We start from the raw sequence: 10417 nt of genomic DNA, 5'->3' as shown, positions 1-10417 counted from the left end.
CCTGCCCCTACTGCTGTCGCTTCTGCTGTTGCGGCTCTGCATCTACACTTACAGTTGTGGTGTTGTATCGACTTTCCTACCTCCGCGATAGAACGATTTCTCTTAGTACGCCCACCTCTACCATCTTGCGACGTTATCCTAGCCCTAAAATTAATCAATTTAAAAGCCGACAATATATACTTGCATTGCCGCCTATATCAGATAAGTACGAGCGGCTCGTATACCACAAATGGTATTACTAAAGGAGAACTTAAAGGTTCGAGTTGCCGCGTATAAGGAAGCTATGGAGGAAGCCGCAATGGGAGAAGCAGAAGCAGCAGAAAATGCAGCAGTAAATGCAGCAGCAAATGCCGTAGCAGAGGCACCTCCGGGGAGCCGGGTGGGCCGGGTGGACCAGTGGTTATAGAGCCAGATGATGACGAGAGTGAGAGCCACGATGAGGGCGTATATGCTGCCTTTGAGGAGGCGATTAAGGCAGAAGATCACAAAGCTTATATAGAGGCTTTGTGATTTGAGGTTGATTTGGTACGTTCTTCCTTCCTTACCTTTTTTCTCACCTTCTGCCAAGACTTACTATTTATAGTATATATTTGATCTGGAGCCATATTGGAGTCCTGGAGCTCCACCGCCTCCTCAGCGTATGAAGTGGATTTGGGGTTTAAATCCACTCCGGTCCAGTCCAATAAGATCACTGATCTTAAGATTGTTTCCGAGTACAAAGGTACTCCCAGATGATAAAATCGTTCGCGAACACAACGGCTCTGGGCCGAAAGAAGACGCGTCAATTGTCTAGCTAGTCATAGCAAAGGTTTATGCTGCTCTTGTGTTGTGAAGACGCTATGATTTTAGTTGTGGATGTAAGCTATGCTGATCTGAATCACCCTGTGCTGTTGCTTCCTTTTGGTTGGCCGAACTTGATCCCGTCCGCCCTCTTTCCCAAGCCCAAAAGCCTAACAGAGACCAAAGACGCGACTTTGTCGTATATGAAGCACTCTGTTCCTCTAATGAGTTGTCTCTAGCAGGTAAACTTGCAGCGGCATTTATGAGTGGGACTATCTGATTGCATCGCCATCCTGGGCAGAACCGCTTGATGAACTATCTCTAATATAACTTAATGATGTGAAAATATGCATGAATGATAAAACGTACTGCGCCTGTGCCTCTTCTAGCTTCTTCTTCTGTTGCTCTTTGAAGGCAGGATCTAATGTCGCAATGGCTGCAGAAGTTCTTAGTGCAAAATAAGATGTTTCGGCGTGTGCATGGCTCATACCAGTAGCCACGCCAAACACGCTGGCTAATACAACAGGAAAGAACCCTCTGGCTCTGCTCATGGCATCGAATTGATGATACAAAAAAGGTTGCCACTGAATCTTTTGAGGTCCCTGCTTAAGTTCCACCAGCACGTGCTCGCTTATTCTGACGCGTCCCAAAATCGCGTCACTAAGATTCGACGTGAATTTAACGGTAAGTACACCTTTATCAAACATTTGAGCAACGTTGAAGACGACATGCCCGACGTTCCAAATGTCAAGATGGCGGGAAAAAGGCTTTGTCCAGGACACAGATGAAGAAGATGAACTTGACCATAGCACGAGTTCGCCAAGTCCGCCCCGCCAAAATGCGCATCAAGTTCTGGAAAAGTCAACGCTTGCTTCCTCGCCAGAACTAAGGACGCGAACACTATCTGAGAATGGAGCAGAAAGAAGCTCACAGGACTATATTCTCGCGGGGCTTTCGCAACATGTCCGGTACTTTCTGCTCTAGGTGCGGTAAATAATGCTAATTTGCACAGGTCCAACCCCAGCACAATCTAGCAACCTCTCCTGGGCTCGATGGCCATAACGAACCATTGCAAGTCACAGTCTGTGAGGCTGATGAGCTCCAACAAGATTTGACCTTAGTAAAACCCGCGCAACGAAAATCTACACCGGATAAAAATGAAGGTCTACCCCAACATAATACCTCTGATGCTGGGAGACAATTACCTTTCAGTGAAGATTTTTCATCTTCGTCACTAGGCGCGCTGACGTCGTCGGAATCTGAAAGTGATGAGAACCAGAGAGGGCTAATGCAAAGATATGGAACATTCAGAGTGCAAGATACTAGCGCAGACGTTGTTCAAGTGGTGGTCACGAAGATACCCTTAAATGTGAGCATGCGGTCACCTTCGACTGCTAAAGGGGAGCAGATACAGCAGCGAAGCAGGCGTACATTGAGAAGGCGAAATCCCATTCAGCTCCATCCGTATCTGTTAGAAGGCGAACGATATCGCCAAACTCTTAAGTCTAGAGGGATCAAGCCGGTTCATATTGGAGCAGACTTGCCAAGCCACAGTCTAGCACTTGAAGCTGTGGAAACCCAAGAGCAAGAATTTGATCCAGAAGATGAGACCCAACCAATTAACCCAACGGAAACTGTGCATGTGGATTCAGCTCTCCTGAAGGAAAACATGGGGACGAACGCCGCGCCTCCCTTACACCTTTCATTTGACGAAGACGAAGAATTGCCTGATGTTGATGCTATCCTTAGGTGTAAAGTTGACGTGGTTCAACAGAGCTACAAACGTCGCAAAACGATACATGATTTTGACGCAACGCGAAAGCATTATGGAGAATACGGACGAAACGAAACTTCTCTTTTATCCCACGGCAAACGGTTGAGGTTAACGAATAGTGGTATTTATGATGTCCCTCCTTCCCCTCATTTGCGTAGTCCGATACGTTATGCCATTCGTAACGGCTTTCGAATGCCGAAAGATACATCTCCGATCCGGCTGCCAACCCCAATCGTGTCTTCTGATACAAGTCCTCTTCAACATGCCATTGCACGGGAAAGTGATAGTGATACACCTCCACGAAGCACTCTAAGGCAAAGAACCCATATCTCTCGTACGACCTCTATAATGGTTCAATCATCCTCGGATTCGGATCCGTCAGATTCGGATACGTCAGACTCTCAGTCGAATGGAAGCGAATCAAGCCAACTCAAACAGGTTGAGAGAAAAATCAAAGGAGTACTGCCGGCATCGTGGCTGAAGCTTGACCGCCAAGATCAGCTCAAAAGGCGGCCCCCAGCCAAAGCTCAAAAACCTCGTAATATTTCTCCGGACAGACTCGAGTCTCATCGTGGTGTTGCGCAAAGGGTTATAAGATCTTCAAAGAACAACAACACTCTATCACCCGAACCGGAGCCTGTTGACGGTAGCCTAGAGACCTCTGACGAATCTGACAGACTGCTCAATAGCCGTGTTGTTGACGAATCGCCGTCTTCTCCATATTCACTCAGCAGAAATGTGGTATCATTCCCCAATTTAACAGGCAGTACTGGAGTCTTAGATGTTATCGAAGATAACCGGGTAGATCTAATGTTACCTTCGACTTCCCGTGCGAAAACGACCAATAGCAGGAGCCAGAAGCGCCAATCGAAGTTGACAGATGTTTTTGATGTTCCAAGAAAACATCTTAAAGGAACAAGCGGCATCCCGTCAAATCACACCCCAACATTTCGACCCAGGCCACCTGGAGGTACTGGTGACAGCAAAATAATTACCCCAAAGCCGAGACCACCCAAGCTACATTCGCCTCGCTTGAGCATACTTGATTCCCACCAGATGAGATCAGAGGTAAATGATAGTATACCTCAGTTCATTAGGCTTGCTGCAAGGCAAGCCCGTCGTCAGCCTGAAGATGGACGACACAGCCCGAAAACGAAATACATCCGGTTACATACGCATACAGACACTGAAGATGCCAATCGAACTCTCCGCGAGTGGACGGCTGGAAGTCTTTTACCTTCGTTAAAGCCTCGGAAATTAATAAATATGAAAAAGAAGCATTGGCCTCTCATAGATCGACCAGATAATCAACAGCAACCCCACCCTCAGTACCGACAAAGAAGTCTTCCGCCTCCCACACGGAAGCGATTTTCTACTGTTTCTGTGAGGAAGCCTGTATCTTCAGAAACGACCAGGAACAAAGTGTGTGGTAGTCCGAACTTTCAACAACTCTCCCTTGATTCTATGCCCGTCCAGAGGAATAGTTATGAACCAATTTCCGGTCCCACAGGAACTGGAAACCATAGTCCAAGTCTTCATAAGCTTGTACAGGCCCGAGCATTGAAGAATATTCCAGCTTATCGTACAGCACAATTGGAAGGCCTTGAGACAGAGTTTGATATGCAACATCAAAAGTCTGCCTTTCAGAAAAAGCTATGCCAGGCTGACCGACAGTTTCTTGATCAGCTAAGCCATGCGAAGTCAATGGGAAACCCCCAGCTCACCAGATATCTTGCTGATGATGATCATGATGATGCTGCTGCAATACTTCCGCCTCAACTTGGTGTTGATTCCCTAGCATACGACACTGTAAAGCAACAACAGCGCGCTCCAGTAATATCCCGCACTGTTCATATACCACGCAAGGGACCTGTTCGTCGTCTTGACGTAGAGGCTAGGGAGTTTAGACAACCGAGTGAACCCCCCCCGGAAGAGGTTTTCCATCAGACCCTCGAGGTGACTCATAGCAGCAAGAACGTTCCGGCACTTTTTGGTCTTAGTTCTTTTGGTACTCGATTCTCCATCAATTTCGATGTCTTCCCGTTAGAAGCCGGGACCTTCTTTCATCAATCGACATTTATCGGTAGCGGGGACTTGAGCAGCTGCCTCCATGTTACTCAAAGAGATTTGGACATACCCGCAGGACACTCTATTATTCCCTACAACGGAAAAGGGCTTCATTGTAGTTCATGGACTGAAGAAACATCATCTGAATTAACTGCAATTGTGCATGCATTTTGCAGACGAGTAGATATCTCACCAAACTTAGGATTGACTTCTGAACCTGAAAATCTCGTCAAATACGCCCTCTCAAAGACGTCCGTCTTCCTCCGATCTATCATCAAGTACCTCTCAACTTCATTATCATTCCTGGATCCTGTAGATCGTCGGCCTTTTATAACGAAGATGCTTGAGCTCGTAGATCATCTCTTTATCACCACTTTATCGACAACAACGGTAACTTGGTCTGATGCAAATCTTGCTCAAGAAATTGACCGCCGGTCAACTCGCATTCTAACTTACATACTTGCCATTTCCGGACAGCTTGTCCAGATAGCACGTCACCCAAGCTGCGAATTAGTTGTTGGGCCAGAAGCAGAACTCTTGGTTAAAAAGGTTTCCAAGGCCCTGCTCAAGATTTTACTTCAAAAAGGCTGTCCTGAATTACGAGTTTTCTTAGATGAAAATAGGCGGCATCAAGAGCGAGAAGCAGGTATTGACGCGGAGAAATGCTATGTCGAATGTCTTGTTGTTACCTTACACGTCCTTGATCGGCTTAACATACCTGGAAGTGTTTTCTGGGATGTCATAAATGGAGAATTATCCACTGAGGTCGCTAAAATCAACCAAATTGCAGCTTTTGAGCGGATCTGGTATAGTGCGTTCGTCTTTCTACCATTCGTTGAGTTTGATAGCAGTGGAGCCCTTCAAGTTGGTCGACGCTTCACTACATCAAACGAAAACTGGGGCTTCGTTAAATCTATGATAAATCGTCTTTTCTCTTTTTGTCCTGAATCTTCCAGAGGAAACAACTCTTCTTTGAATGCCTACATCAGAGCTATGCTGACGAGATGCCATAACCTTATCAGAAACTGGGGTTGGCGCAAATGCGAAACGCTTCTGGGTGGAGTATTCGATTTCTTTGCGCGCAATGGTCTTGCCCAGTTGCGGCACGAAGAGAGTAGAGGGTCCCCACGGTTTCTGGAGCTGCTAGGAGAATATCCGTCCCTAGAGGTTCAACCAGAAGACCGAGCCTTCCATATCTTCCTTAAAAGCCTCGCCTTAGGTCTGCGGGGTATGCGAAATGTTTACTCTGACAAGAAAATACGTGGCATAGCGTGGCGATTCATCCCAAATCATGGGCGTATTTATCGTAAAGATGAGTGTATCAGGCAGGAGGATCTAGATGCACTTCGTAATCACCACGACGTTCTCTGCACTTTGTACTGGGCGTCGCCGTCGGAATTTCGCCCTAGAGTCGATCTTCTCCGAGGCCTTGTGGATCATTCGTCGTCTCACCGAGAAGCTTGCAGGCTTAATGTTCGCGCTTGGGCAAACCTTGTGAGATTTCAATTGTCGACCGACGAGCCTTATTCCTCACTCCAACCATTTTCGTTGTGGTACAAAGAAATTGTGGAGCAGACAATAATGCAATATCGGCTGGCGCGAACAGAGGCGGAAAGCCACTATGAAGCCGCAAATTCCGTAGGTGACAGCGATATTTCTCCAGAGGTTCTTCGGGCCACAATCAAGAATAACCAAAATCAAGTCCTAGCTACACTGAGAGATGCTCTGGCTGGAATGAAAAATGCAGTCAATTGTGCTAAGGACGAAAATTTAGCAACCCGCCTCTTGAAAGATTCAGCTGCTACAGACGTGTTCGCACTCTTTGAAGCAAAAAACTCGAACCTAAATACTGTTATTTCGGATGCGCTAGAAATCTTCAAAGTATATGCAGGACTCCAAATACAATTGCGAAAACAGGTGATCTCTCAGCAAACCAACGAAGAGAGCCAAGATTACGGTGAATGGCCCGATTTCGATGATGGCTTTGGCGCTGAAACTCAAACAAATCGTACCCATTGTTTCGACTTTGTTCAAAAACCATTGTGGCATCTCCTCTCGAATCTTTTCGGGGCGGAGATTTCACCACCTGAGTTCGTGCTTACGCAGGCTGTGGATACTTGGGTAATGACTATTCAATGGCTTGTGCAGTCGCGGAGAAGATCTTGGGGTGACTACGTAGGCTCCTACGGTCCTATATCGTGGCACCAACTTCGGGACACGGAACAAACTCGCAAGTTTGCAGCGTATTTCATGTCGTCAGCTATTGAGAACGACAGAAACATATACGAGGAACACCAGCAGGATTTTATATCCGCATGGCTATCGTCTTTGGTCGAACGAGAATCCACACTCAAATTTCAGCATCGATTCACCACCATCCTCATCAATACGGATCCTCAAAACCAATTGCTGCGAAACCTGCCGTTTCTGGTAGATTCTAAGACTGGTTGTGTTAGCATCACAGCCTCTACATTTCGGGAACGACGACTCAGCCTTATCTCAAGCATCTTATCGAACATGCGAGGTTCCTATGAAGAAGTCATGCGCGATAGACCCCAAGATCTCGGTAGCACTCGGAGAGAGTTAATATCATTGCTCAAAGCACTCATGTCCGCCATGAAAAAGAATTACCAAGAGCTCCAGCAAGCTTCTATAGTAAAGGGTGCGTACGTCGAATTTGTTCAAAAGGTCGTTGAGTTCCTGCAACAGTACACTTCAGATTTGTGTGCCGTAGACAAATTCTTCACAGACTCTGTCGCGTTTCCTTTGCCCGCAACAGATCCGACCTATGTAGTAGGAAGATTGAGAAGTTATGCTCTCAAACTGGGAGATTCCCGAACGACGAAACAACTATCGATCTTCATCCAGACGGTATCTGAACGTGCAGCAGTAGACAACCTGCAATCTTACCTAGTTAGCCAACTGCACGAAGCTATGTCAGCCACTTATGAAGCCGGGGATATTACAACACCTACGCTACGTCGCGTGCTTTTGCAAACCATCTTTCCTGCTTACATTGAGGTATCATTCCGGACCCCAGCCGGCTGGATCGTTGCCAAGCCAATATTGCAGGCTTCAAGTCAAATGTTCAACGATTTGTTCTACAACTTTAGTATTACCGATAGCACGAGTGTCAAAGCTTCACTTGCGATAATTATCAGCACTTTCCAGATCCTTTGTCGGGTGACTAAGTCGCTGGTCGACCATTCTGGATTGCTCGAGCAGCCACACGTGCTCCATACCCTTACGCTCGTATTTCAGACTGTTACGGCGATGCTTCCCTTGCTCGACTACATACAAGCTCGAACACAGCAAGCTAATAGTGTACTTCCTTTTATTGCGTATTTCAAGGAGCTAAGCACTTTCGTTACGGAGACAATTGCCAGTTTCGAAGCTTCCCTCGCACCATACTTTGACGAGGAAGCCATTCCTGTGGCAATGGTGTTTGACAATATACGTGAGTTCTGTACCAATGAGCTTAATCAGGCTATGCAGACAAACTGGGCAAAAGTCGAAGATCAATACTTTGTTGTAAGAGGGAATATGAGGAAAGAGGTCATTGTAAATATCGGCACAGTTGAAGAGGAGCAGTGTAAGACACTCAGCGCCATCGAAGGGTTTTACGAGGTGTATAGGAGATTTGGAAGTCTGGGAACCGAGAAGCAGGAGAGGCGCAGGCAGAGAGACTTTCAAATAGAAACGCTTCTTATTTGATCACAGGAAGAGCGACTGTCATATTTTGGCTGCACTTCAGGTGTTGTAGTATGACCATGAATGAGCCCGAATATTGAGCATTTCGGCTTTTACAGGATGTTTCATAGAGATGGAGTTCACAAGAATTTGGCGAGTTTCCTCATCGCGCTAAAATAGGCGCGTCGAAAAGTGGCATGACGTTTTCAAAGCAGGTGACGCTCTCCACGGCATGACTGACTGGCTTACTGATTTTATCGGCGCAAACCAGCGCCATAGCCATCCTTTCGTGACTTTCTTATACATGCAGTCCCAATAGTCTCCGTGACATGTGCCCTGCAGTCCATGGAAAGCAACCAAACTGCCGTCCGCGAAGCTTGCCGCTTTCTTGCGGAAAGAGTGCGTGACGACTGGGACTGGCCAAACACACTTCACCCGTGGTCGGATTCTAATGAAGAAGTGCGTGGAGTGACAGAGTTTAGAGCAAGATATTATGGCACAACATCTAGTTCAGAGGCAGAAACCGAACCCGAGATGAATGCCGGCATTGACCCATATAAATTCGACTCCCCCGACAGCATCGCCGTTGCCGTTGGGTCAAAACTAGAAGACCGCAAAAGGAAGAGAAGAACAATGCTAGAAGAGGAAATGTCCTGGAATGAAGGAGTCGCCTGCTTTGTGCAGAGGAGGGATGCTTGGACAGGCGCCACTGCCGTAAAGAAGTCCAACATGAATAAAAGAATCTCAACTACATACCCCCCTGGAACAAAAATGTCAAATGGCATCACAAACTGCGAAGAATCCAGCCATGACGGTTCTAATATTACACTCTCTACATCCCAATTCACTCAAGACCTCGAATCCCTCGCCCCGATCGCTCGACCGCTTCTCCCTCACAATCCCATCCGAGACTCCATCTCTCCTAAAACTTATCCAGAAATATACAGCAAAGTCGTCATATCGTCACGCTCGCCCTCTGTACCCATAAATCTGACGGATATGACACGTGCACTTGTCCAAGGCTGGAAAGAAACCGGGGAATGGCCTCCTAGGGCAGGGCCTCTAGATCCACTTGCAGGAAGGAGAAAAGGTGCCATGGGAGCAGCCAAGAGGGAAAAGGATGACACGAGAAAGGCACATGGGGAGGAGGCGTTTCTCGCACATCACCCTCATATGAAGAAAGGAATGGAAAATGTTAAAAGGATATTTCGGCTAAGCGGAAGTCATACTGGCGGCGGTGGGATTGCGCAAGGCCCTGACACTGACAGAGGATGATTGTGCCTATGACCCACAGCAATAGAAAATGGAATTAAGCAAAGCAGCACGCGTGGGCTTTAGAGCAACCAGAAAGCATGCTTCTACGGGTTGTGGAAAACACCGAGCTCTTATGTGCTCATACTCCCAGATATAGGGAAATAAGCTTTCATATAAGTAATATACCGCTCCATCATCCCATTATCCAGACTAGGCATAATAACAAGGCCTAAAATATTAAGCATGGTCATGTTATAATGCCAGGGTTAGAGTATTACGGTACTAACCTTTCTTTTTCCTTATATATATATATCCGTTATATTATACTACGTACAATACTGCGCATGCAGCCTCTAGGCTATAGCGCTATAGTTCTATATATATAAATCCTTTTAGGCAGCTTAATATGTACTAGTAGCTATGTCCTATAACTTAGAAAACCTGTTTTCTAACTTAATGGACGAATCTAGAAGACAGGTATCTAAAGATTAGGAAATAGCCTTGGTTATAGGGTCTAGATAACCTAGGACTAATTAGACAAATTAAATATATAAAAACAAGTACAGAGGCAGCGGGCAAAAGTTCCTGGCCCCCCCCCTTGTGTGCGCTAGCCTTTAGTGGCTTAGTGTGGCGTAAGCGATGCTTAGCGCGCACCGCGGCGTTGCGGCGTATACAGCTCTCCCCTTAATACCATACTCTACAAGCTTTTAAAATCCATTAAATTCTTATTATATCCTACTGTATATAATAGGTAACTTATATAATATCTATATAAGGGCTTAGGCCCTTCCTATAAAGATTTATAGCAGTATAAATACTAATATTTAAGCCGCTACCGGACGAGCTGGTATA

General features: G+C 46.3%; 4 protein-coding genes across 4 annotated transcripts; 3 read left to right on the top strand and 1 right to left on the bottom strand.

Annotated features, from left to right (window-relative positions):
* Nucleotides 1-229: 229 nt before the first annotated feature.
* Nucleotides 230-654, top strand: K441DRAFT_668720 (uncharacterized protein; the record flags this gene model as incomplete). Its single annotated transcript, XM_067650039.1, has 3 exons — nt 230-331; nt 376-525; nt 584-654. 2 exons carry the CDS (start codon nt 230-232, stop codon nt 508-510), a joined length of 237 nt encoding a protein of 78 aa, XP_067498123.1. The 3' UTR covers nt 511-525; nt 584-654.
* On the bottom strand, nt 628-1343 carry K441DRAFT_668719 (uncharacterized protein). Its single transcript, XM_067650038.1, has 3 exons — nt 1271-1343; nt 1150-1216; nt 628-1101 (listed from the first exon to the last, which is right to left on the bottom strand). The coding sequence occupies exons 1-3, from the start codon at nt 1329-1331 to the stop codon at nt 1053-1055; spliced, it is 177 nt and encodes a 58-aa protein (XP_067498122.1). The 5' UTR covers nt 1332-1343; the 3' UTR covers nt 628-1052.
* Nucleotides 1344-1494: 151 nt separating this feature from the next.
* Nucleotides 1495-8335, top strand: K441DRAFT_587741 (uncharacterized protein; the record flags this gene model as incomplete). Its single annotated transcript, XM_067644685.1, has 2 exons — nt 1495-1629; nt 1793-8335. Coding segments are annotated over 2 exons (6678 nt in total), but the record flags the coding sequence as incomplete, so codon positions are not given.
* A 321-nt stretch (nt 8336-8656) lies between these two features.
* K441DRAFT_690443 (uncharacterized protein) lies at nt 8657-9586 on the top strand (the record flags this gene model as incomplete). The annotated part of the gene is made up of 1 exon (XM_067652381.1): nt 8657-9586. One exon carries the CDS (start codon nt 8657-8659, stop codon nt 9584-9586), a length of 930 nt encoding a protein of 309 aa, XP_067498120.1.
* Between the last annotated feature and the right edge of the window lie 831 nt (nt 9587-10417).

The sequence above is a fragment of the Cenococcum geophilum genome (genome assembly GCF_001692895.1).
Source record: "Cenococcum geophilum 1.58 unplaced genomic scaffold K441scaffold_65, whole genome shotgun sequence".
NCBI classification, from domain to species: domain Eukaryota; kingdom Fungi; phylum Ascomycota; class Dothideomycetes; order Gloniales; family Gloniaceae; genus Cenococcum; species Cenococcum geophilum.
The sequence above is the reverse complement of the archived record's forward strand: the minus strand, read 5'-3'. Positions and strand labels throughout refer to the sequence as shown.

Bases quoted from the DNA above. Each gene is read 5' to 3' on its own strand.
- K441DRAFT_668719 (XM_067650038.1), bottom strand. From the start codon at position 1,331: ATGAGCAGAGCCAGAGGGTTCTTTCCTGTTGTATTAGCCAGCGTGTTT. The intron at 1,217-1,270 runs GTATGAGCCATG...GAACTTCTGCAG, and splicing joins CGTGTTTGGCGTGGCTACTG to CCATTGCGACATTAGATCCT. The intron at 1,102-1,149 runs GTACGTTTTATC...AAGTTATATTAG, and splicing joins CTAGAAGAGGCACAGGCGCA to AGATAGTTCATCAAGCGGTT.